The 25,904-nt window shown below is 34.4% G+C and overlaps 3 protein-coding genes across 3 annotated transcripts; 2 read left to right on the forward strand and 1 right to left on the reverse strand.

The window, feature by feature from the left end:
* Positions 1-5,589: 5,589 nt before the first annotated feature.
* LOC130642060 (uncharacterized) lies at positions 5,590-16,573 on the forward strand. Its single transcript, XM_057449130.1, has 11 exons — positions 5,590-5,901; positions 6,224-6,498; positions 6,906-7,091; positions 7,264-7,304; positions 7,599-7,696; positions 8,098-8,356; positions 13,595-13,818; positions 14,180-14,269; positions 14,361-14,681; positions 14,967-15,110; positions 15,790-16,573. Exons 1-11 carry the CDS (start codon positions 5,821-5,823, stop codon positions 15,988-15,990), a joined length of 1,920 nt encoding a protein of 639 aa, XP_057305113.1. The 5' UTR covers positions 5,590-5,820; the 3' UTR covers positions 15,991-16,573.
* On the reverse strand, positions 9,761-12,479 carry LOC130642061 (tubulin alpha-1C chain-like). The gene is made up of 3 exons (XM_057449131.1): positions 12,320-12,479; positions 11,441-11,663; positions 9,761-10,965 (listed from the first exon to the last, which is right to left on the reverse strand). The coding sequence occupies exons 1-3, from the start codon at positions 12,320-12,322 to the stop codon at positions 9,836-9,838; spliced, it is 1,356 nt and encodes a 451-aa protein (XP_057305114.1). The 5' UTR covers positions 12,323-12,479; the 3' UTR covers positions 9,761-9,835.
* On the forward strand, positions 16,214-24,618 carry LOC130642385 (uncharacterized). The gene is made up of 13 exons (XM_057449471.1): positions 16,214-16,256; positions 16,545-16,773; positions 17,021-17,211; positions 17,890-18,164; positions 18,528-18,780; positions 19,196-19,326; positions 19,623-19,886; positions 20,179-20,293; positions 20,753-21,013; positions 21,974-22,348; positions 22,527-22,755; positions 23,214-23,485; positions 24,316-24,618. The coding sequence occupies exons 1-13, from the start codon at positions 16,214-16,216 to the stop codon at positions 24,522-24,524; spliced, it is 2,847 nt and encodes a 948-aa protein (XP_057305454.1). The 3' UTR covers positions 24,525-24,618.
* The last annotated feature ends 1,286 nt before the right edge of the window (positions 24,619-25,904 follow it).

The following is a 25,904-nucleotide window of genomic DNA, read 5'->3' on the forward strand; positions in this document are numbered from 1 at the left end:
TTATTGAAAGCGTTTACCCTTTTTTTTTTTTTTTTTGCTCTGATAATAATGCGCGTACGTTTTGTTTGCCTGGAAAATTAGCCTAAAATCCTGGAACCACCCACACCACCAATTTACTGACGTGCCACTTAGGTAAAAGTGTATAAAAAATTGATACGCGTTTTGTTATGAAATGTAGGGTTTGTTTAGTGCAGTTGAAAGATAACTTTTGGTTACTTTGGATCGACATGTAGAAAGGATACCTCTGTCTCGTTTTTTCTACTACTCGGTTTTAAACAATCTCGCTAGCTCTCATTTTCCCTTTCGTTTATCAAAAATATAAAAAAGGAAAAATGATGCATTTAGCTGACTAGACTAATCTAACAACAGGGATATTTGGGTTTCGAGAATGTCAAGAAGGAAGAGCGGTGTAGATTTTTTCAAACATAATGCACACTGTTCTTAATGAGAATCACAAACGTAACACCATGATATTGTCTTACCTCCAAATTCGAGATATTTTGTATGCCTTCTGAAACGAGTGTCATTTCTTATGTTGAAGCTTGAGTCAAATATTTCGGAATAAGCCTACTTCAATATCCATTTCCATTCCGCAAAATACACAGGTGGAATAAACATACCAACATGAAAACGAGGTTGGTTTAGAGACAATCTTACTTGAACATGTTCAAGAAATGATAAACCTGAAGGCGAGTACCCAGAGGAGATTTGGAACGTGTCCTCAGATGAAATTTAAGAATTGATGTCTTAGTATGCAGGAAAACTGCAACCGTGAATTTCTCGAAATGCATTTTGCAGCTTTTTGTTTATGAAAATGATTTGGTTCGGTTTTAAAGAACCCTTTATTGTCATTTTTTTATCACTTGCTAAATTATGCAATATTTTTGATTCGCCATAATTAATCAACCACAAAACTGTCATATCAGCCAATCGACAAATTATACCCCCCCCCCCCCCCCCCTCAATAACTTTTCATAGGGTTGTTCATATTGAATCGAACTTGGCACACTTATAGTACGTCATAAAAGGAACAAAATGGTAGCAATAAATTTTTGCTTGTGTCAGCACATTTTCTGTGACGTCATCAGAAGCTTGAAATTTGTTAAAAATGCCACTATCTGCTTAAAATTTAATTACTTTTGTTCCAGAGCGATTTTTTGCATTCTGTTTGAAGTTTCTGAAAGCTAAATAAAAGTTATTTAACATATTTTCCGTATATTTTTCGCATAAAAATTGCCAAAAATTGCCCGAAAATCCGACAAAATCGGGAAATGGGATTAATCACCTGTCCAAATTATGCAAATTGATTCTTCTTAATAAAACAAAGTAGTGATGCAAGTTTCAAGTTCTAAGGATAATTCTAACAGGAGTTATTAAATTTTCCCCATTATAAGGATTGCATATAGATTTTTAGGGGTAGTTTCGAGTAATGGCCAATATCTAATCCTCTGAAAGGCATGGGACTTAAAAAATTAGCATGCAGGTGTCTAATAAATAATTATTGAAACTCAGTAAGTTTCATAGCCATGGAAATCCCGGACCGAATAGGTTAAGGTAAGGAGATGTTCGAATCTAGAGATTCAAATCGGAGCAACGCATTTCTTCCAAGGTAACCAGTACTATATTGCGGAAAAGCTTTGTAATATTTTGAATGATTACCTTTAGCCATTTAGCATTTGCACCAATTAATTGTTACGCAAGTGCGGCTGCGCAAACAAACTTTATTGTTGAAACACCTTTTGTAACTATATAAAACACGAGAAGAGGTATACACCTTACAACAATTTGTTTATCCAGCTTAAGCTGATATATTGCATTGTTTGTTTCGAAACTGTCGTGTTCACTTTGTAAGCTTTAGGAGGGCGTGGTCATGAGGTTTGGGGAGAGGGAAGAAAGGTTATTCAATCGAAGAAAGTAATATATTCTAAAATTCTAAGGTGTTACTCAAATGAAATAATCTAAGTGCAATTGATTTCGGTGACTCTTTCTTAGACATAACATGGTTTTATAAAATCACAAAAAATGCTGACAAACTAAACAAATATTCCAATTATTTTAAAACTTTTTATCCAGTATCCCCATCTTCTGGTGTGAACATCTTGTTTCAAGGTAATCGTTCCCGCCTGTCACTCAAAAGAATAGATTTTTTTAAAATGTGCAACAGAACTACGTCACGTATTAAATTGCTTCCTGTTTTCGATGAAAACTACATCGAGGAGTTCCACCTATCTGTTCACCAATAGTAAATACGCCATCAATATTAGCCAATCAGATTAAAGTAAACAATGTTACGAGGAGACGAAAGAAGCAATATTTCTGTTCGTCTGTTCTCTTGTCGTCCATTTCTTATTTAACTCAAGTGAAGAAAGTTTAACAGACAGTAAGTAATTTTATTTTGAAAATTAGAGAATATTTTCATTTGAGTGTTTGTGTCGAAAATTAAGTAAGCATTCGTTTAGGTATTCTGTCACGAAATCCACTGCAACTCTCACTCAAGCAAATGTATTTTCGTATTTTTTTTAACTTTTTGTTTAATTTTGAAACAATTTTTTTCCGTGAACTAATTGTGGTACATGAACAGATTCAAATTTTTGGAGAGTTTTCAAAATTCTTGTATTGACCTCCACTGGTACCGCATTTCCCTCGCAACAACTGATTTCATACCAAATTAAGACCAATTCTAGCCAATGAGACAGCATCAAAAAGACATGAGGTAAATATATTTTTCCAAATATATAAGTCCCCAATTGCAGACCTATCTCCTTCAGACTTCAGATCCTTATTTTTTAATACTATATTAGCAACATCGTATTCTGTGTGAAATGGTAGTCAATCGCTACTTTGTCTTAGAAATGCACGACGCAGCGATATCCGGGACGCATGACAAATTCCAGTAAAATTTTTCGTGGGCTAGCGACAGTTTCTTTACTATTAGTCTTCCTCTATTTGTTAAAAAAGATTGTGCGCTACTTTATTTGCAATCTTCTGCAAAATAGTTTAGTTCTTTCGTACTAGCTGGTGGAGTTTTTAACAAATGGAAATTACACGAGGTCGCCAGCATGCGATAATAGCGACTATCTAAGTTCTCGCAGTTGGCTTCCAATTAAAAGGATGATGTAAGCGTCTGCACGAGGCCCGCATTTCGTGAGTTCGTAGCTGCGTCCATCTTCATTCCAGACCCCCGTAACAGAAGATTTCCGGCGGATTTTTATACGATCTTACAACTAGTTTTAAATATTAATTTTTTTTAAAATTATTTAATGTCGTGAGCATAACTAGAATGGATATGTTTTAGAAACAAACCGCAGCTGAAAAATACCGAAAATGATGCATACAACTCCGTTTCTTTTCATACTGACAATTTTTTCACCTCTGGTTCAATCATCACATTTTCGAGGAGCGATTATTTCTTGGAAACCAAGCACTCAACAAAATGAGGTAAATTATTCTGTCCATCAGTATATTTGTCAATTCTTTTGTTCTTCCCAATCCGTTTTTTTCGATATAATTCTCATTACTCTCAAGGACATATTATAACGAGGTTAGAGTGACGAATTAAATTTTGACTTAAAAAACAACCAATTTTCTAATTCATTACCATCCCTCCCACAAATAAATAACTTTATCTGTGTTGTGTACAAGGATCAACAAGGTCAAAGTGATCATGGTTTAAAACATACATCAACAAGAAAAACAGATTTTATTAAACCACATGTTATTTAATTCTGGGTGTTTTTCAGAATATTTTTCAATTTGCAAATGGGTTTTGCATAAATTTAGAAATAAGAATGTCAAACAAATTTGATAGCAAAAAAAGAGAGAATTTGCGAATAGTATTGGAAATTGAAAAATATAATAAAATCTGAAAAAATGGCATTTTAACTTTTCCTCTCAACACTTCTACCGCATAAAAAAGCACCAAAAACCGAGTACAAGGTTTGCTACAAAAGATAACATTATCACCATTTAAATCAAAAAATATGATGTCTAGATTTTGGTAACATATCGAATATCATGGCGTCGAAGTCACGGAACTAACGCCCAATGCAACAAAACAAGCATCGCAAGCAGAAGAATGCTACCTGGAGAGGGCAACTTGGTATATAAATCAGCTACAAAGCAAGACCATATGAAAGCAGAGTACCAATGCGTGGACTTTAGTGCGCCAGATGACTGGATAACAGGTGAAAGATCAAATTACATCATGAAGAATGTGACGGATAAAGTCTTTCGTATTGGGTACGTATAAAAAAGTATTTCGTATTGGGTGCGTATAAAAAAGTATTTCGTATTGGGTACGTATAAAATATATTTCGTATTGGGTGCGTATAAAATATATTTCGTATTGGGCATGCACAAGCAAGGCTATAGTTGATATTTTAGGCCTTTGAATAATTCTTATGATTCTTAAATAGTAGCATCGGTTCACCCTTGTTCCCAGGGTTTTTTGGCTTCTTGATATGAAAGGCGACGTCTTCTCTTTTATCAAAAAGGCAAAAGCCTAGGGACGAGAGTGGCTCCGGTTAAATTGTTTCTTTAAAAGAATTTTATCACATTTATAAATGTTTAAACAAATGAAGAAAAGGTTAACATCAAATAAAAAGCGACAATTTCTTTAAAGAAGATTGCTGTGTGAATGAACATTCCAGATTATTCGAATTTCACACACACAAAAAGGTGCCTGCTGATGATTGGGCCTCAGCGTTCTTTTTAAAAAATTTAAAACTTTCGAAATGCATTGATGATTATAGATGAAGATCGTAGATTCTTAAAAAGAATTCTTACAAAAAAGTCCAAATTAAAAATAAATCGTGTGTCTAGCTGCAAAATGAATTTATTCTGCAATATACATCTCACACCTTGTCCCTCATTTTTCAAAACTGAAAATAAGAATGAACAAAAAGTGGAAAAATTTTTTTGGAATAAATTATAAAAGGGTATTTGAATACATTTGATTTTCAGCTTTACAGGCTGCTGTTGGATAGACGGGTTATACAAAGGTGGTGGCGGTGATTGGAGAATATGGACAAAAGTTGATTTGAATCGCAGACCAGATAATGGTCGAATTAATTCTTCGCCAATAAGCAGTACTCAACCTATTGTTGATGTTCAGTTTGGTTGCGTTCATGTTATACATATTCCAGGTAACGTTAATAGTGCTTGTTGTAAATATTCCAACAACTTTAACGGAGTGGTGACCTAAATTACGCTTTTAACACATCTGTATATATTTTTTGTACAAATTGCTAATAGCTAATTACATTTTAACTTATAAAAACGAACATTTTTAAAACGATCTTATCGTTATTTTAAATGCACTGAAGATAGTATTTTTATGGAAAATGATTTTCTTATTTTAGCTTCTTGTTTTAATTTATTCTTATCCAGAAATTATCACACCTGTTTTACAATTTGATTCGTTATATGAAAAGAATAAAAATATTCCATCTACACGTTGCTTATAGCTAAAGACAATTTTAAAAGAACTGAAATTAAGAACATTATTAATGCTTAATTTAATTGAGTTTCTATTTCTTCCTGAAATCACAACAAACATGTAGAAATATCTTCCAAGGCAGAATTTTTCACTGAATCACATGTAGCGCATTTGTATATAATAAACATGGAAAATAACCTTTCGACAAGGAATCAATAGTTTACGGCAAATTTTCTGTTTTTTATAATAAATGTGGTATGTTTCACTCATAGCAACAAGAAAAAAATAAGGTTTTGATAGGATAGGAGATAAAACAAAATAATTTGATAAATCTTTGATGTTTGTGTTGTTGTTTTTTCTCAGTATCTGATCCAGACAATGACATGGTAAAGTGTCGATTTGCCAAAGGTGGACAAGAATGTGGAGCTATATGTGATGGCCTACCTGGAGCAACAATTGACGAGGTATCAACAAGTGAAAAATAGTTTTGTGTTGATTTTTAAACTCTTGGTGTAAATGCTAAAATAGGATAGAGTTGCGCTAACTTAATATGATTACTCATGGAAATAATCACAGGTTTATTTCTGGACACTAAAGTCTTTAGCCAGCTTGTTAAAGTTTTAATAAAATGTATGTTAAAAAAGCCACCACTTAAGAACGCTTTGCGTTCTGATCAAAAAACAAGTCTGCCATTATCTGTTTTAAGCCTACTTGCTGTGTGTTTTTATTGTTCTCATAAACAAAATTAACTTACTTTATTTTTCCATATTTCTTATTTATATTTAGGATAAATGTACCTTAACGTACAACGCTAACCAGCAGAAAGGATTATTTCCCATTTCAATCCAAATCGAAGATTATGCATCAAAAACATCAACTATACCTTTAAGTAGTGTTGCTTTGCAATTTTTAATAAATGTTTATCAAAGCACTGGAAAATGCTCCGACAAGCCATATTTTTCATCAACATCACCGCTTGATGCGTCGTGTGAAAATATACCAGTAAATGGGACATACATTACTCGCATTATCGCTACATCTGGCTCTCCTAATGACCACATGTAAGTTTCACACGAATCTTGGAGGTATCTTCATGCTCAAATTAAACGTTTATACCAATAAAAATAATATATTCATTGCCTGAAGTACTTTGTTGAACGAAGAAAAAAAGTCAGCAAATTGACATGTCACATATCCTTCGTACATAACCTAACTTTATTGTCACCAATAGAACTTTAAATCAATAGCTTTTCTATTTTTAAAAGCACCAAATGCATAAGCTAGTGGTTTAAGCACTTACCAGCCATTTGAATTTACCAGTTTAGCGTTCATCCTAAGAGTATGATAACCCAAAAACCTGGATGCATATTTGAATTTATTTATTGATACTATTGCTGCTATCAATTGTAAGTAAGGCAACAAAATAAAACAGTGCTGAAAATAGAGGCTGTGTATATTATTTATTTAGTACTGAATTTACCACAAGTTCCCCTTCTGGAATGATCAAATCAGATGTGCAGAAAGTGATCAATACAACAGGGCTACCGACACTTGCTAAGGGGGTAACGTGGTATTATATTAACGTCACTTGGACAGCAAGGCAAAATCAGAAAGGAGCAAATATCTTTTGCTTCACAGCTGTTGCGCAATCAAAGTAAGTGAAAAGTAATCTGATTTTGTCCAGGACGGGGGATACCTATCGAGGCAAAGATGGTGCCTGTGTGTAGCAATGAGTGAATTCCCGTGAATTTCCCTACGGCTTAATGCTAGTTCAGTTAGACATTATTGTTAACCAAATTCATTTTTTATGCCTGTTTATTTTTTAGACGTAATTCAGAACGGCGATGCATAACGTTGTATGTTGGAGGTAAGATCACTTAATATAGTTATAAAATATCAGATTGCAAGGTAAATGAGATCTCCAATGATTTTAGACTAACAACTGTCTAAGTAGTTATTAATGAATAAACGAGTGAAAATGTACCAATTTCTGTTACATTTTACCTTTTCTAAAACAAGCAGAAAAAAGATCTGCTATATTTGACCAAAAGTAATATACTAGAAATGCTCTAAAAACTGTGAATTTCAGAGTATTACCAACGGCATTCCGTAGCCCACTTAAATATTAACAGAACAGTTATAAATCATTACGTTTGTTTAGCTTCTACGCCAAAGATTGACAAGTTATCCCTTCAACCGAAACCAAATGAAATCGTGCGATCAACAATTAAAATATTTACATTTCGGTATGATCAAGATGTAAGTAGATTGAAACTTTATTATCTATAATCAGCGTAAAACTACTCTTATGTATTCGAACGTTGACGAGGGCTGGTCGAGGGCTGAACCCGGGCAAAACTACATCTTTTATTTGTACAGTCAAAAACTAATTGGCTAAGCCAAACCAACCAGTAAATATGGCTGGAGATATGACATACAGAAAGTGAGTGGCGCAAATGGTGTAAATAGCTAATCTTATAAAAATGATAAAGATTTTTACGTTGCGAAGTAGAACCAAATGTTAAAAAGAAAAAATGTTGTTGGTTAAGGCATGCAATAAGCAAATTAATAAAAACCAAGAAAAGATCTGAAACCGACAAAAAAAATTGATTAATTATTTCTAATCCAAGAAAACATGCAACAATAGTTTTACCTTTCAGATTATCAAAACAACATCCAATGCTTTGATCAAAATATTACGCGATGATGGCAAAGTAACCTATAATTTCACAATCGACAGCAACAACATTAAAATTCTACAAAATAGAATAATTGAGATCTATACACCAGGACTCAAATTTGAAGAAGCAAGAAGATACACAATTGTAGCTGATGCTGGCTTCGTGAAAGGTAAACACGAATGTGGAAAAGAAGCAGACGTTGTCACGTCGAATTTTGGATGGAGTTTTGTTGTCAGCGGTAAGTGTTGCTTGTATGACATCGTATTATACATTTTTGTGTTTGATGAAAACTGATCTTAGCCATGTACTGCCACGACTGTAAGTCTTAAGTTAACCCACAAAATGTTTTCCAAACACATTGGAAACATTGGAAAAGTAATTAAAATCAAAGCATTTGTATACACATTTTGTATATATCTGAATTTGATACTTTTACATAAACTCGTTAGATTAGAGTGTGGCGTTTAAATATGCGTTACTGGTCAAAAAATCTTGGCGAAGTTACAGAATCTTAACACCAGTAGTTGGTGAGTTAATGAAGGGCGTTTGTTATGCATTTTGCGCAAAGAAAATGAACGTATGAAAATGAACGTGAATTAAAAAGAAAAAAAGAAATATAAGAAAAAAATATTGTTGAAAATTAGTACGTTCTGGGTAGAAACTAAATTTTTCGTACGTAATATCTCATAAATATGCGAAGTCAATAAATGTTATAACGGTGTGTCGTTTAAGCAACAAGAAGTTCCCTAAAAAGATCGAAACAAGGAGTTAGAGTTAGGACTCACGCGTTTAACGGAAGAAAATTAATTTGCGTGAAACCAACATAAGTTCTCATACTGTCTTGCTGTGGCGCTAGGAATAAGTTCTGTTTTGTTGCTCCATTTTGTTATGTGTTCTATTTCCTGTTTGTCTCACAATCTACATAGAATTGCGTTGGATTAATTTTGATCACAAGACCAGGTCCTAGGCGGTATTGGCCCATACTGCAATCTTGATCAATACGTGTTTTACCTTACGCCCGCCCCTAGTGTTTTCTTAGCTTCCGCTTGATAGAACTTGATAGGCCCGCGTCTTATACCGTATTCTGTGTAGGCGAGAGGGCAGGGTCTTGCATGTATCACTAACCCTGTACCCGTACTCGAGCCCTTATCCGTCAATCGTAGGTTCATCATTGGTTGTGTCGTTGGCCCTTTTAGCACTAGTCCCTCCGTCTATGTGACTTTGCAACGCACAAACTGCAAATTATGTCGTAACCCGGGGGTAGTGGCTCTCTCAACCAACCAGTATTCCACTTTTTCAGGTAAAATTCACTACCAAATATAATTTACCTTTCAGTCCCATGCTTTATAAGGAAACCCCGTTATAGCAGATATTCTTTACCCCATAAAACTGACCTCTCCTGCACCTGCAGACACGCCCAACAATGGGTCATATTAAACTATTCTTTGATTGTCTTTATTCTCTTTCTGATCCGATAACTTTTAACAGCTATGGTAGTGATATGTAATCTAAAAAGTTTCTACTGATTCCATGAAAACGAGACGGAGTAACTTAAGCTAAATAACAACGCGAAAGTCAATATAAATTTTAGTCAATTATCCTGAAAACTGCATTATGGGAGAATTTTGACAAAGAGAAACAGTCTTATCTTAGCACATTACATTCATTTGAAATGAATTTTTTACACATTAAATTAAAGTAAATTTTTATTACAGTTTTAATATTCGTCACCATCATCATCCTTATCTTCATCCACACTATCTGTGCCCACCTCTTCATAGTCCTTCTCAAGTGCAGCCATATCTTCTCTAGCTTCACTAAATTCTCCTTCTTCCATACCTTCACCAACATACCAGTGGACAAAAGCACGTTTTGCATACATCAGATCAAATTTATGATCCAAACGAGCCCAAGCTTCTGCAATAGCAGTGGTGTTGCTCAACATACACACAGCTCGTGACACTTTCGCCAAATCTCCTCCAGGAACAACAGTTGGTGGCTGGTAGTTGATTCCAATTTTAAAGCCAGTTGGACACCAGTCTACAAATTGAATGGTGCGTTTTGTTTTGATATTGGCGATGGCAACATTGACTTCTTTAGGAACCACGTCGCCACGGAATAACAGACAGCACGACATATATTTGCCGTGTCGAGGATCGCACTTCACAAGCTGGTTTTGTGGTTCAAAACAAGCATTGGCGATCTCTGATACCGTGATCTGCTCGTGGTGGGCTTTCTCAGCTGAAATGATTGGAGCATATGTTGCCATGGGGAAATGAATTCGGGGATATGGTACCAAGTTGGTTTGGAATTCCGTTAAATCTACATTCAGTGAGCCATCAAAACGAAGTGATGCGGTGATACTTGAAACAATTTGACTGATAAGTCGGTTTAAATTGGAGTAAGTGGGTCGCTCGATATCAAGTTTTCTGCGGCAAATGTCGTAGATGGCTTCGTTATCTACCATAAATGCACAATCTGAATGCTCCAAGGTGGTGTGAGTGGTTAAGATAGAATTGTATGGTTCCACAACGGCGGTACTTACTTGTGGAGCAGGATAAATTGCAAACTCAAGCTTTGATTTCTTTCCATAGTCAACAGAGAGCCTTTCCATCAGTAGAGAAGAAAACCCAGATCCAGTACCTCCACCAAATGAATGGAAAATCAAAAACCCCTGGAGACCTGTACATGCTTCGCTGAGCTTGCGAATGCGATCCAAAACAGGGTCGATAGCCTCCTTTCCAATTGTGTAATGACCACGTGCGTAGTTATTTGCTGCATCTTCTTTACCAGAGATCAGTTGTTCAGGATGAAACAATGATCGATATGTACCCATACGGACTTCATCTAAAGAAATATTTGATGGTGAAGTGAATACAAAGGTTATGTCTTAGAAGTAAATTAATAAAAAAATAAAAAACACAAATCTTTTTTCAACCTCGTCCCCATACTTCTTTGTTCTTGTTAAATCGGAATAACGTGACAAAATAAGGGATTATCGAAACATCGTGGAAAATTAAGATTAATTTTATCGGAAAAAAAAGAATGCGGCGTAATGTTCAAAATAAAAGAGATGATGACCTTTCAGCTATGTAGTAGCGCTTATAAGCTTCTTTTAAATAAAATAAAATGATAGAGATGACCTGAAAGATAACAGATAAACAAACAAGAAAGAAACTTTTGTAATTATTGAAAAGTGGTCTCGATAAAACCATGTGTGGATATAAAGTTTTTATTCTTTTCAAAAACTTCTCGCCAATGCCATTCATGATTTGTCCAATTAATACATAATTCAAAAAACACGTTTGCTAACGTCTCTTACCAATTACACTTGGTTCCAGGTCTACAAAGACAGCCCTGGGCACATGTTTGCCACTGTCCGTTTCACTAAAGAACGTATTAAACGAATCATCTCCACCACCAAGGGTAGTATCAGATGGCATCTGTCCATCAGGCTGAATACCATGCTCTAAGCAGTATAATTCCCAGCATGCATTTCCAATTTGGACACCAGCTTGACCGACATGAACAGAAATACATTCACGCTATGAAAAGATATATAAATGTAAACGACATCTTTTCAAAAAAAACAAAATAGTACATCCGCTGAACTGAAAAACCCGAATATAGAGTTCTTTGATTGTATGGGTCAGAAATAGTTCGCTGATGAAGGTTCTTAGCTGGTATTGCAAGTTGAAGTTGGCAAACGCTGTGTTGAATATCTGTTTCATGAAAAAAAATTACAAATAAAAACTAATTTTTTATTTCTAGTTATCCTGTAATTAGTACTAATAAAATGAAATTTATGTTTAAAAACATGTACTCATTTTTTAAAAGAAAAAAGATTTTTTAAAAGAGTTTTTTTCGTTAAATTGATGATATATCTAAGCACAGTTGAAATGGAAAGATCTGGGAATGAAAACTGGTGCAAAAATCATCCCTAAGTTGTTTAAAAGCAGCTTCATTTAACTGACGTGGGAAAAATTATTTCAAGTAAAACCTGAAAAAGATATTTTACATCAGTGATAAGATATAAGAGTTGACAAAAGAAAAGAAGCTAAACGTTATTAATTAAACATGCCAGTAAATTTTCAAGATCAACATATTAGAATATTCTTAACTTTTTGTGTAATTTCATTCTTATACAGAGTATATTTTTATAAAAAAACAGTTAGGGTGTAAACCAAAAATAAAATCTTACCATTTTTAATTTTTGACTAACACTAGATGTAACGACTTAGTTGTAGATCTAACATTAAACGCTGTTTTCAAAACAAACAAACAACGATGTCAACCTAAAAGTTCCAACATAACACGACTAATCTTCGATTTTGATTGGCTATAACCATGGTTACTCATCTTATTAGACTCAATTTTTTGATTAATGTTTTGACCGTTTCCATGAAATATAATCCACAATTGATATCTACAGTAATTGCTTTTTTTTAGACTTTCAATTCTTTTAAAACTTTTTCTATAAATATATTGCGTCGAGTTAAGTAGCCGTGAAAAGTAAAGTCAAGACAACAAATATGTATTAGTATAAAGAAAGTTAACAAGTTTTAGAACGTGCAACCAAGGTTGTAAGAGTTTAAGATACCAAAGTAATGAAATAAGAAAGTAACAAAAAATTTAACATTTTTGGAGTTATTTGTCCTATTGAATTATCATCCCCGGTGAGTTCAGATATGTTACACTACCCGCTGGAGACAGGTATAGTATTGATCCAATGTATCTGCATGCCACATAAGCTGGTTCGTGGTCATGTCTTTGAAAGGACTGGAACACTACACTTAAATACGCCAAAGTCAGGAAACGAGTTTAAAACAATAGGATATTTTTTTAAAGATTCCGGTTAGTGTGACCACACACTTGTTTCAGCATGCTGCGCTCTCCTCCGTACATTTTTTAAACAAATCCCGACAGCGTTTGTTACAATGGAACCTTTCTTAACTACAAATATGAGACTTTATCCTCTACGGCAACGACGTTGCTTTAACTACATTTTTACAATGTGGTACTGGTAGCCATGGCTAAATCTACTTGCGGAGCTTAGTAATTCTGGAATACAAAGAATAAATGGAAAGTCTCTCGCAAAGCTTAAGGTCATGGATTATAGTCACGGAGGATCAGTAGATATGAGAATGTCTCCATGCTATGTTGATAAATGTCGATATGTCTACTTTACATGCGATAACATTTGTCAAGAAGGAAACAGTTTTTAATTTTGGAAACACCTAGGTCAGAAAAAAGGGAAAAACACATCATTTTAGTGGTCACATAACGTAGAATTAAATGGTGTGACTTTGAGCCAGAATTGGAAACCCAAAAGCTGTGCTCGAATGCTTTTTTTTAATCGGGGCTGTCTTATGATAAATATATATTTACAATGTAAACACGTTCTGAATCAACCTATGCAAAACCTTTTTAAAAATTTGACATTAATTATTTATAGCTCCCATCTTTCTCATTGTAGACAACTTTCCAAGACTTTTAAATTCTCCTGCTGTCAATGTCAATGTAGTCAATGGTAAAATGCAGTTTCGATGTGGTTTCCAAGCTAGCAATGGTAATCCTAGAGCAGTTTATGAAGTGGAATGGTTTAATGGCGATTCTGATAATCCAATAAAAAAAGACATCATAACAAACAACAATACTTCTAACCTTGTGTATCACTCACAATTTTGTTTGGGTACTGAGGTAAAAATAAACATTCTTTTTATTAAGGTGAAACTAGTTACAGCTGACAAAGTTTGGAATAGGACTTGTTAAATGATTCAATGTAACCAACCAGGGTAGGATGAGAGCTTTAACGAACAAAAGTAATAGTTATCGCCATGTTTTTAAGTTGATAATATGGCAAGAAAGTTTAATAACTTGCAATGGATAAAAAAAATGACAATCTCTAAGCTTGTCATATGTGTTCACATAATGACAAGATACTCTGTTTCCATATTAGCTACAAATACTTTCTGCCATTTTTCTTATTTGTCAGTTCTATTTTATTATTTTTATACTCAAAACACTACGTTAAATTATTATTATTATTTTTGCATTGCAGTTACATTGTAAGGTACGTTCGTGGTTTAGCAATAGCACGAACATCAAGAGCAATCTACACGAAAGTGAAAAGTTTTTTATTGGTGTTAAGGTAGTGTAAAATTGCGTTTTTTATAAACATACATACTAAATTATATAGATACTAAGTCAAATTCTAAGGTAAACACATCCGTATGTTTCAGAGTGATCCCGAAGTCATCACATTAGTTGAAGGGCAGGATCCAGTTCAGGTAACTTTATCTCCCACCATACCAATTATTTGTGTGAATAACACAGACCTATGTGAAGTGGAGGTGGCAATTGCTCAACAGAATTTAGAAGTCATGCTCAGTAGATGCAGCGTAAAATTTGGGCCTAAACATCCATCACGTCAGACAATTACGATTTATCCAAAAGAGGATTTTATTGTCGATGGAAGAAAAAGCGTGACGTTGAGGAGAATTCTACATGGTACACGGGGTGTGTCAAATTGGTTATGTTATGAAGACACCAAAGCCATACAAGTAGGTTTAGGTTAATACCTGTTTAAAAGTGTAACAGTGCATTCCAAATAGAGCAGAATATGCTATCGAGAATGAAATGTTTTGTCAAATTAGCTAATAGACACCAGGTGTTGGATAGACCCTTCAGATCTGCCACAACTCTATAGCTACATTTCAGTTTTAAGCTAAATCTTTGAAATTTAAACTATTTTATGCTTGATATTTTCTGTTCTTTAACTAAGGGCTTCTAATGTATGCAGGGCAGGCAGGGAGGTGCTGTTCATAATGCATTTTTTTATGTTTTAGTTAACAGTAGACGATCGACCAACACTACAATGTTCTTCAACAGGTGATCCTCATATTTACACTTTTGATAATGATCGGAGATATTTTGATCTCCACTATCCTGGAGATTTTGTGATGGTACAAAGCGTCAAGAACAACTTTAAGGTAAACACGTTTAGGATTCACTGTGATTGTGATGATCGTCACGCATTATCTCTGTTGTTGATTTATCTTATTTTTGAAAACTTAACTTCATACATAATGTACCAATTTTTAGCGTTATCTTATGGGAGGAAATGTTCGCGAAAATAATCTTAGCGAATTTAGGTTGATTTTGCGAATTTAAACTCTGCAAAACTAAAGGATATTTTCGCTATTTCAGGCTTATAATTTTGTTGGGTTAATAAAGACTTTGAAGTGCTTTCCAGCGATTATTAATTCTTCAAAAAAGTTAAAATGTGTTCACAAATTTTAGAATTAAAGATATTTCAAAATTTAGTTAATTTTTACATTTAGGGAAGAAATTTTGGCGAGTAAAAAAACTCCAATTTTGAATTGGCGGTTTAAACGACAAGAATCCGCTAAATTAAATCCCTGTTCAAATTAAGTCTTTTCGAAATCAGCCATTTTCCGCCAAAATTCATTTTTCCGGCTCTATTGGTAAAAATTATATGTTAATGAAAAACTTTAATTTTCTTTCCGCCAAAAGTAAGGTATTTAATTCTTTTGTTTTTTCCTAAATATGAGAAGGAGACTTAAGTTATGTAATTTTGTTAGCTAATAACGTGCATGCAGCTAGAAGTAGTAAAAAATGGATTTTAACCCAACATGTTTTCTGTTCCAGGTTCATGCCAGAACATTCATGTGCAGGAAAAGTATTGCATGTAATTGTGCGATCGCTGCTCAAGAAAATGACGATGTTGTATCCATTGACGTTTGCAAAGGTGGACCTAAATTTCGATTTCCAATGTCACAAAATCAGCATAGCGGAACTAAACTCAACAAAATAAGCAATTCACAGTATGAGGTAATCATGAAGATTTAAAAGCACTATTTGTTATTCTGGTTGAATTAATGTGTAAATTATTTGAAATTTTGGTAACCTAAGGAGCCGAAAGAAACAAAAAAAAACCCAGGTTACTTCAATATCGTCTAACCACTAGAAACAAGCTCTTTGCATCTGAAGAAAACATTGTCGAATAATTTATAGTTTTGAACCCTCTGAACCATTGTGTCGCATGTTGCGTCTCGTCACAGACATTTTAATTATGGATAAATTTATTGTGGGCACGACAAAGATACTTATAGTTGGTTGGACGGTTTTCAGCATTTTTAACGGGATTTTTTGCTAGTGCAAACAGTCACAAATTTCTTTGTTAGCACGCGATATTTAGGGACTGCCCTTTTGTGCCTCATCTATATTATAAAGTCGCTGTCGACTGTGGGCCAATTAACCAACTGGGGGTTTTGTAATCAACAAGCCTCATTATAATCGCACCTATAATTATAGCAATAACCCCCGTCCAAGTAAATTGCGTGACTTCATGTGAATAGGCGATGCGAGAAATATGTGCGAACTTTCTACAAGCTAATGGCTAGTTTTTATTTGTTTTCTTTTGCAGATAAACTTCCCATCGGGTGCATCAGTAAAGGTTCACCTTGGCTCATATGTCAACGTATATATCAAGATACCGGCGACATATTACAACGCAACTCAAGGTCTATGTGGTATACCAGATAGTGATGTATCAAATGAACTATCTGGCAAAGATGGAAAGGTTTATCAAGCTAAAAGATATCCAAATTCAGCTTTTCTTACGAGCTGGAAGTATGGTGGTTTCTTCTATGAAGAAAATTATTATCTATTTTGTATTCAAAATCCATACGACATATCAACAATTTTGTCAACTGTCTAAGCAGTTGTCAATCGTTTAAAAAAGTTTATATTTTTGAACTAATACAGCGTAAACAATATTTTGAGGTTCTGGCGTCGCTTGTGGAGTTCTGCCACAATAAAATTTTAGAGTTAAAATATAATTAAAATGCTAAGTAAAACAAAAAAAAATTATTTTTAGATTGACATCAGAAGAAAGTTTGTTCTTTAAAAAAAGCGGTAAGAAATCATGCAGAAAACCTGCATCAGCAAAAGCAGAAGAAAAATATTGCACATGTAACTACGGAGGAGAGGTGGAGAAATGTACAACCGAAGGATATGCGGTGAGACCAACATTTGGTGGTGCTAAACCGCAAACCATTGTCTCAAATGGTAGGTTGGTCTTTAATCGGATTATATACTCGCTTCTATAAAAAATATTTTGAATGAAAACTTAGATTGATCCTTGAAGTGCGACGCGTCTTTGAAAAGACCCTTTTTAAGTCAACAAATAATCAGCTCCCTGAACCTTTACCTGCGGTTGATGGCTAGTATTGTTGGTGTGGTGTAGCCTAAGTCAACCGTTTTCTAAAGACATGGCCTAGGTTTTCACACCTTTGATTTGACAATGGCGGCATATTTTGTTAAATATGTCCAGCTTCACATCACTGTTTTTTTTTTTATTGTTTCCTTAAAAAGACAAGTTATTGCGGATAAAGGAAAGAAAAATAGTGCCAACTATTGTCAACAAGGGCTGGTTCGAAGCTAACATTCCAAAATTTTCGAGGAGGATTAATTTCGCGAATACCTGCAATGCAGAAGCTTAGCAGGAAAAAAATTTCGCAGCCAGAATTCGGCTGAACTCCGCAAAATCCAAAAAAGTAGTAACTTATTGTGGCTTTATAACTTTAATATTCAACAGAAGGAAATTTAAAATTCTAATCTTCGAACGCATGGTTGATATATCTCTTAGTACCCTTGGCGGGACAGCCCTTTACCTCTTTCCCTTTTACCCAGCCTGTAACATGATATAGTAACATCATGCGAATTTGTTACATTTTATCTCTAAAGCATTTGCCAATTGTGAAAAGAGCTCAAATAAAGAAAAGGCAGCACCACCGATTGTAATCCCTGATGTGGATGACAAAGAAATCTACAGTTACAACCCCCCTGCTGATCCAGTTGTGGTACCAAAATGGCCAACAAAAAGCGGAAGAACCGAAGCAGAGGCGAAGAAGTTATGTGCAGACGCTATAAGTAAATCATCGTCTGGCAAAGCATGCAAGAAAACATTAGGAGATGATTTTGATGATACTTTTAAAACAGAATGTGTTGCTGATATTCAGGTTGTTATACAACTTTTCTGTTGTATTTATGTTACATAAGAAGGTATCTTATTATATATTGCACAAGTAATACGGCAAATGTTAGAAGCAGTTCCACCAGCTTCCAATGATTTAGAAATTTTTTAATTTATCCATATCGTTTTTGAATTATATAGCGTTATAACTATAACTGAATACTTCCTGCAACTCCTGACCAGTTACACAGATAAAATAAGCGTGATTTTTGTTGCTAAAAAAACTTTGAAACATGACCTAGTATTTTCACCGCGAAATATACACAACATGCAAAACCCCGATTACAATAGAACAGAAAACGAATGGAAAATATATGAATCTCCTGACCTGATATCTGTTTATTTTTAGTTAACAGATTCTCTAGATTTTATTAAATCATCGCTAAATTCCATGACAACATCATGTGAGGAAAAAGCATTAAAAGACATCAAGTATTGGAACAATCCAACAGGAACAAATGGAACAAATGGAACTTTGACACCACCAGTAGCAATAGGCAACAATCTATGTCCCAATGATTGCAATAATCAAGGACAATGTATAAACAGTACATGTATATGTAACCAAGGTTTTGAATCGGTCGATTGCTCTCTGGTACAAGGTAGAATAGCGTAGTTCGACTCTTCTCTATTATTTTATCATGATTCTATGAAATTTTAATTGGAGATTTTTTTAGGCGTTGGCTAATTAAAAAATTTTGAGATTCCTAAATTTCCGATCCCTATTTTACGCCCTCAAAATGTTAATTACTGTGAGGGAATTAATTTCCGCGAAAACGTTTTTGAGAATAACATTAAAATTTCGCGGAAATTTCGCGGAAATTAATATTCGCAAATTTTGCAAATAGCCTGTTTCCCAATAATGTTCGAAAACTAATTTTCGCAAAATTGTCAAAAAATTGTTACATTTTTATTAATTTTTTTAATATTTCACCAGTAAGTAACTGGAAGTACTGAAGAACAACTTTGCGTTCCTTAAAGTTATATTTTAACGTGTATTAACCATTCTTTGTTCAGGAAAACCGCCATCCGTTGAGGAAAAGTTTATTGCCTGTGATAACAGAGAAGATAATTGTCTCAGTGCAGGTGTATTTGGAGATGGTTTTAGCGATTCTTCTAATTTGAAATGTCGATTTTACAAAATCCAGGTAAGAATGTGTCAAATTTGAATCTGCTAATTGGACATCATATGATAATTTTAAATTCAATATAAAAACAGTATAGAAACAATTTATTTGCATGATGTCACAAACCTATTCTTTACAAAGCAAGCACATCAAGCCAAAAGAAACCCAGATAAATCTTTGTTGATGAGAAAACAATTTTCATTGTTAAATAACAACGAAAAAACATATGATTAGTCTAATATTCATCAAGTTGTTTCGCCTGCATAAATTTCTATTCTCAACGTACGCAAATACTCCCTCGTCTCCTCATCATTCAGGTAACAGGACAACCTCCATACAGAAAGGTTGGCAATCCTATCCTAACAAATGGAACATCTGTGAGTTTCAGTGAAGTGGCCTGCACTGTTCCTTCTTTTGCCAGCACATACAGTAATACCGAGCCAACATTGGTTAACATCGGAGGCTACGAGATTGGAGTGTCAAATGACGGTATTAATTACAGTACTAACACTTCTACATTTGTTTACTATGATTCCAAATGCATGACTTGTAATGACACGACAGAACAATGCGAGAAAAAGGTAAGAAACAGTTTCTTGATTCATTTCTAAATTTAATTTTTTTTAATATAATTTATACACCTAATGTTTTCTTTGGATGGTTTAAAATGCTGTAAGAACTTGCAAGTTGTTTTTTTAAGTAAAATAATCAACAAGTGTTAAAAAAAAGGATAGGAAAAAGACGAACATTACATATTTGGTATTCCCTGTTGTTGTATCTGAAATATGTAACAATTTGTAACATCCATTTCAATACTTTTCTTTTCTTGTTGGAGAGAAATTATCCTTTCGAGCTGAGTATTATCTCGTTTAGACAGACTCTTGTTTAATTGACAATGTTTGTTACCGTCTTGGTGAAGCAAAACCAGGTGACAATACAGCTTACTGCAATCCAACCAAAGACAGCAAAAAATTTGTGGCGAAACCAAGTAAGTCAACACAAAATAAATAAACAACAACAACAACAACAACAGCTGTAATAGTACAAACAACAACAACAACAAAAAAGCGACAACGTCAACAACTACAGTAGCAAAAACCCCAACAGTGACAGCAACAAAAACCACAACCACAGCAGCGACAACCACAATGGCGACAACAATAGCGAAAATAACAACAAGGACAACCACATCGCCGACAACCACAATGGCGACAACCACAACAGCGACAACCACAACGGCGACAACCACAACGGCGTCAACAATAGCGACAATAACAACAACAACAAACACAACATCGATAACCACAACAGCGACAACTGCAATAGCGACAACAACTACAGAAGCGACACCAACAACAGCGACAACAACAACAACGGCAACCACAACAGCGACGAAATATGCAACGTCAATAATAGCATTAAAATTAGAAAAATATATATTTTTCAGGATACGAATGCCAAATTGGTGCCGGTCTTCAGGACAGCTCATCAAAAATAAACCTTGGAACATGCTACGCCAATTTCAACTCCTGTAAATTTGCATGCATTGCCAAAGTGTCAAGCGTCCCCAAAATAAACGGGGTACACTTTGGAGTTTTATCTTCACCTGCATACAAACCTAACAATGTGCCATCATGTCACTGTTTGGTTGGTATGAAGAAACGCAAGATACGTAACTCAGGACAGTCATGCTTACTGAAAAATCTTGGTATGTCCATATATAAAAGTACTCACTTGTTAGTCAAAACGTTATCATTTTTAGTACATTTGTGCGTTACCTTACGGGAATTAATTATGACTCAGTTGATAAAAACGTAAAATTCTTCAAGAAGTACATCTTAGTGTGTGTTGAATCATAAACAAAAAGGATTTAATCAAAGGGAAGTCTTTGCCTTGTTTTGGCACTTGTAAGTATATATTTTTTGACTTTTTTTAATTGGTTGAATTGAACATGTTTTTCTTTGTTAAGACCTAATAATATGCAATTTAAGTCTTTAGAAAAGGAAATGAAATGTCATGCAGGTTCATTCATCGATGTCATTATTGCAGAAATTGCAGACCGGACTTTTATTTTTTACTTATGCTCTGAATTCATTGAAGAAAAGATCATTACGACGAGACATTCCAAACTGTGGTATTACAAAGCGTTGTTTCTGTTGTGACATTGGACTAACTTTAAAATATAAAAATAAATCTTGCTGTAGTTTAGGAGTAAATAATCCGCGTCAAAAAATGGTGCTTCGACACGGGAAGGAAGTTAACAAGAACTGCTAATAGATAAAGTCATTTCAATAATCGAAGAATAATGAGATATATAAATTTTATATTTGTTTATGTATTTTATATAGTTCCACTGATCATTAGTTAGTTCTATAACAAATATATATAAATAGGATTCATGGCAAGCGAGCGTTTATCCTTTCCCCAAAATAAAACGATACACGCACAAATGATCGGAAATTCGACAGGCGCCATTTTTGTGTGGGTGTCAATAAAATGACAACCCGCGGTGATAGCGAAACACTTGACTTGTTTAATTACTTAATCAATGTTTTTTTTTAATTAATTCTAAAAGAGGCATACATATCCTTCTAGCAGTTAATAAATATGCTTAATCTAAAGTTGGATATCATGAAATATGTAACTATAAAGTTTGATGTGTTTTTAGAAGAGTGGCACAGCTATGTCACATGTGCTGACAACGAAATGATACTACACGTGAACAGAATGAGATATCCAGCAAATCAAAAGCAAGTGATCACTTTGAAAGATAATCGCTGCAACGGAGTTTTTAATTCCTCGCATACGATTATCAAAACAGGTTTTGATCAGTGCGGCACGACTGTAGAAGAACGTAATAACTATATTATCTATAAAAACACAGCCAAGTTGGTGGTTGGGAACGATACGGTTGCTGGAAGTGGTGTCATAACACGGAAGAGGATTGTAAACATAAAGTTGGAGTGTAAACACGAGAAAATGATTAATGTGTCAACAACAGGAGCATTCAAACCAGTAAATGCATCCATTACAACTACAGAAAGTAAGTCAATGTCATACAACCTAAATAAATTATGTGAATGTGTTGTTACTATATTGCCGTGCGTGCGTGCGACTGTAGATTGAATCCCGTTCAAGGTAACACTGTTGATTCTTCACTAGTAAATACGTTCCGGGTGAAATTTAATCACTGTCAAAAGCTGTTATCTTTTCTTTTTTAGGCGGAATGGGAACGTTCCAAATCAGCATATCGTTATTGAAAACGAGGTCATATTTGTCAAAATATAAACCGGAAGATTATCCTGTCTCGATAGAGCTATCTGATCGAATATACCTGGGTATGGAACTGGACGCGTCTCATTCCGATTTGGCACTCACTCTTCAAAATTGCTATGCCACCAGCACACCTAATGCATTGGATACGTTGCGATACAATTTTGTTGAGAATAGGTAACAGCAATCCGCACCTACGAAATTTTCGCACGTTTTTAACTATTTATTGCAGTGTTAAAACAATAGAATCGAAATATTTAGCAACCTCTTAAGTGTTGTTTTATTCTTATGTTAGATGAAGATACGATAAAAAATCTGGTACCAATAACTACCTCAAATAGTCTACCTCAAAAAGATATTTAGGTTTTATATGGATATATAATGCATGTATGCATTTCTCTATGTACTTTCATTAAAGCTGTTGCATTGTAGCTGTTGTTGTTGAAATGTGGCTCTTAAAATGCCTTTCCGAAATCAATTTTGCTTCTTTTTTTGAGTGTTATTTTGAGTAATCGCTGTACTTGCTTTGAACTTTTTGACACTAACTGTTGTCAGGGAAAATAGTCAATCGTCAGTACGCATCAGGTATTGACCTTGGTACTGGATGTTTAACCTACATTCTGTTTCATCCACAGATGTCCAAAAGACGACACTTTTCAAATGCACAAACAGAGCAAGAAGATATTCCAATACAGTATCCAAGCTTTCCAATTTTTGAAGCAAACATCAGGCATCTACATCCACTGTGGTGCTGTTGTGTGCAAAGCAACTTCACCTGATGGCAGATGTCAATTTGGTTGTGCGCAAAAACGAAAGCGAAGGGAAGCAGATGAGAATGAAAAGACTGGCATATCGAAATATTACGTTGTGTCAAGTGGATATGTGAAATTAGAAGGTGGTAATAAAGGTAAGTTATAATTAATTCGGTAAGAAGACGTAATAACTTACTACCGATTAACTCGAAAAGCTTTACAATTAACTTGCCAAAACCTTTGGCAATGTTCTGCCCGATCTTAGGACGCTGCCCAATCTTTGGACATAAAATTGCCCAGTCTAAAGACTGGCCGGCCAGTCTTAAGACTGGGCAGGGCGCCACAAGATTGGGCAAAAGACCATGTTAGACCCATCTTTGGCGCCTTTTAGATTTTAAAGAAGGGATGTACCACACGAGCTCTGTTTTTTGCAAGTCCCAACAAACATTCTCAGGCACATTAAAACATCATATTTTGGGTACTGTTGAATTGACCCGGCCAGTTTTTGGACACAGTAGAGTTAAAATCGCAGCTAGCTAGCTAGGTAGCTGGTAGAGCACGTGTTATACATTTAGCATTTATATACAGCTTGTAGCAGTGGCTAAATTTTAAAAATAAAATATTTATATTTATGATGAATCAGAAAAATCGTATTCAACCATATTGTTAGTTAGCTAGCTGTTAATTTCATTGGATGAGATGTTTAGCCAGCTAGCTAATATCATAGTCTATAGAAGAAAAACCTTATAGACTATGCTAATATGGTTGAGTAGTTTCAATTTTTTATACATAAAATACCTGGTGTATATAAATTTTTGGCCTTTTGATTTTCCAAGAAATGTTTCAATTTAAAGTTCCTTTTAAGAGGTAAATTCTAAAAATTTTATTGTTCTGTTTGTCTTCCACAATTCTAAAGTTACTCTAAAACTCTTAATTAACTCAACACCAGTAAAATAATGACCTACAAATGAAGAATCGTTTTTAGAAACGAAAAAAGAAGAAAACAAATCGTTTTTCAGTGGAGCAAAAGGCGGGGCCATCGCAGGTGTTATTGGCATTGCTTGCATTGGTATGATCGTGGTTGTTGCCATGAAGATAAAGCAACACAGGAGAAGAGCAGTCAACTCGAAAAAAACAGAAACAGAGTTTGGTATGAACACATACACCAACGATGGCTTCAACAAAACAGAATAATTTTTATGGAACTTGTTAAAATGAAGAAAACTTATTTTTCTTATAAATTTTTTAATTTAATTGCCACCAAACCCTATATTGTTTTTAGGAAAGAAATGTGATTACAAAGATCTGAAACACTATTAATGTTAAGAATAAAGGGAATCAAAAGAACGTTATCTGCGAAAAAATGTTACAGGATTACTTTTGCGGAAAGGTAGTCTTAAAAATGCGAGATGAATTGCGATTTTTTTACTCATTTGCAAAATGGACTTTAAAAAAGAAAACCGGTTTATACCTTATCAGTAAAATCTGTTAAAAATGTCAATAAAAATATTTAGCCGTTACTTGCACAGAATTTTTTACTTTTTCTGACAAATTTTTGGATTAATTCATAGAACGAAATATTTGATGTACAAAACGTCTCCATTTTTATAGTCGTATTTTGATCAAATTGGTAGAGCCAAATCGCTACTTTATACTAAGGATGCAACCTCGTCGCCAGGGTCTTCTAGCCTTAGCCATTATTACTGCAACTTCATCAACAAAGCAAAATGCCCTGGGAGCGAGGTTGCTAAAGATGCACAAAATAGTCACGTAGGACGACAATAATAAGACGAATGAAATATACAGAACAAGTCGAATTTATCACGGGCTAATAACTAGCTTCATATAATAGTTTAGACTCAAAATAACAATGTAAACTGTGATTTTTGTATTAAAAGCCAAAACTCACAAAAAATATCAGCAGAGAAAAAATAGCTAACATTGGCTAAATTGCGGTCGTTAAAAAATACTGAGCTAAAAAATTTGGTCACTTTTCCCGACTTTTTTATTATCGATAATGTGGTTAAACATTTCTGCAAAGCCACCCAGAAAAGAAATATTTTGAGTCAAGTAAAGTACCAGATTATAACTGTAAGTTAGTCAGGTAATCAATATATAAATCCATGTTCGATTTCTTTAAGTGCTTTGACCACTTAAAAAAAGATAATTTCGCTAGCTAGCTGCATGCCAATACTCTAGATGTTAACTTGCATTTCAGTTACTAAGCTAACTTAAAACCTGGCAACCTCTCTTCAATTCATCTAACACCAACTCTCCACAATTCAAACTTTGTAGTTACCTAATAACATAAACTGCGCACTCAACAAAAACCAAAATTCATGTTGTTCTTACATCAAAATAAACATTGTTTAGTTCTTAAATTTTTTTGAAATATTTGTATCCGATCTTATCTCTATACATCGTCCAGTGTGATGTCGAATTGGTGTATTAACGAACAAATCGAGTTTTTACTTTGCGTCTGTAAATCAATATAGAAAGTGTTGCGGAGAGGTTGCCAAGGCAAAGCACGGCAAGGAAAGGGCACGGCAAAGGCAGGCAAGGAAACAGGAAGAG

The sequence above is a fragment of the Hydractinia symbiolongicarpus genome, chromosome 4, assembly GCF_029227915.1.
Source record: "Hydractinia symbiolongicarpus strain clone_291-10 chromosome 4, HSymV2.1, whole genome shotgun sequence".
Classification (NCBI taxonomy): Eukaryota; Metazoa; Cnidaria; class Hydrozoa; order Anthoathecata; family Hydractiniidae; genus Hydractinia; species Hydractinia symbiolongicarpus.

Coding starts and splice junctions, on each gene's coding strand:
- LOC130642060 (XM_057449130.1), top strand. CDS start 5,821: ATGGTAAAGTGTCGATTTGCCAAAGGTGGACAAGAATGTGGAGCTATA. Junction 7,092..7,263: donor ACAGCTGTTGCGCAATCAAA/GTAAGTGAAAAG, acceptor TTTATTTTTTAG/ACGTAATTCAGAACGGCGAT. Junction 13,819..14,179: donor AATTTTGTTTGGGTACTGAG/GTAAAAATAAAC, acceptor TTTGCATTGCAG/TTACATTGTAAGGTACGTTC.
- LOC130642061 (XM_057449131.1), bottom strand. Junction 10,966..11,440: donor CCTGGAACCAAGTGTAATTG/GTAAGAGACGTT, acceptor ATATTTCTTTAG/ATGAAGTCCGTATGGGTACA.
- LOC130642385 (XM_057449471.1), top strand. CDS start 16,214: ATGGATAAATTTATTGTGGGCACGACAAAGATACTTATAGTTG. Junction 19,327..19,622: donor GTCGATTTTACAAAATCCAG/GTAAGAATGTGT, acceptor CTCATCATTCAG/GTAACAGGACAACCTCCATA. Junction 19,887..20,178: donor CAGAACAATGCGAGAAAAAG/GTAAGAAACAGT, acceptor TATCTCGTTTAG/ACAGACTCTTGTTTAATTGA.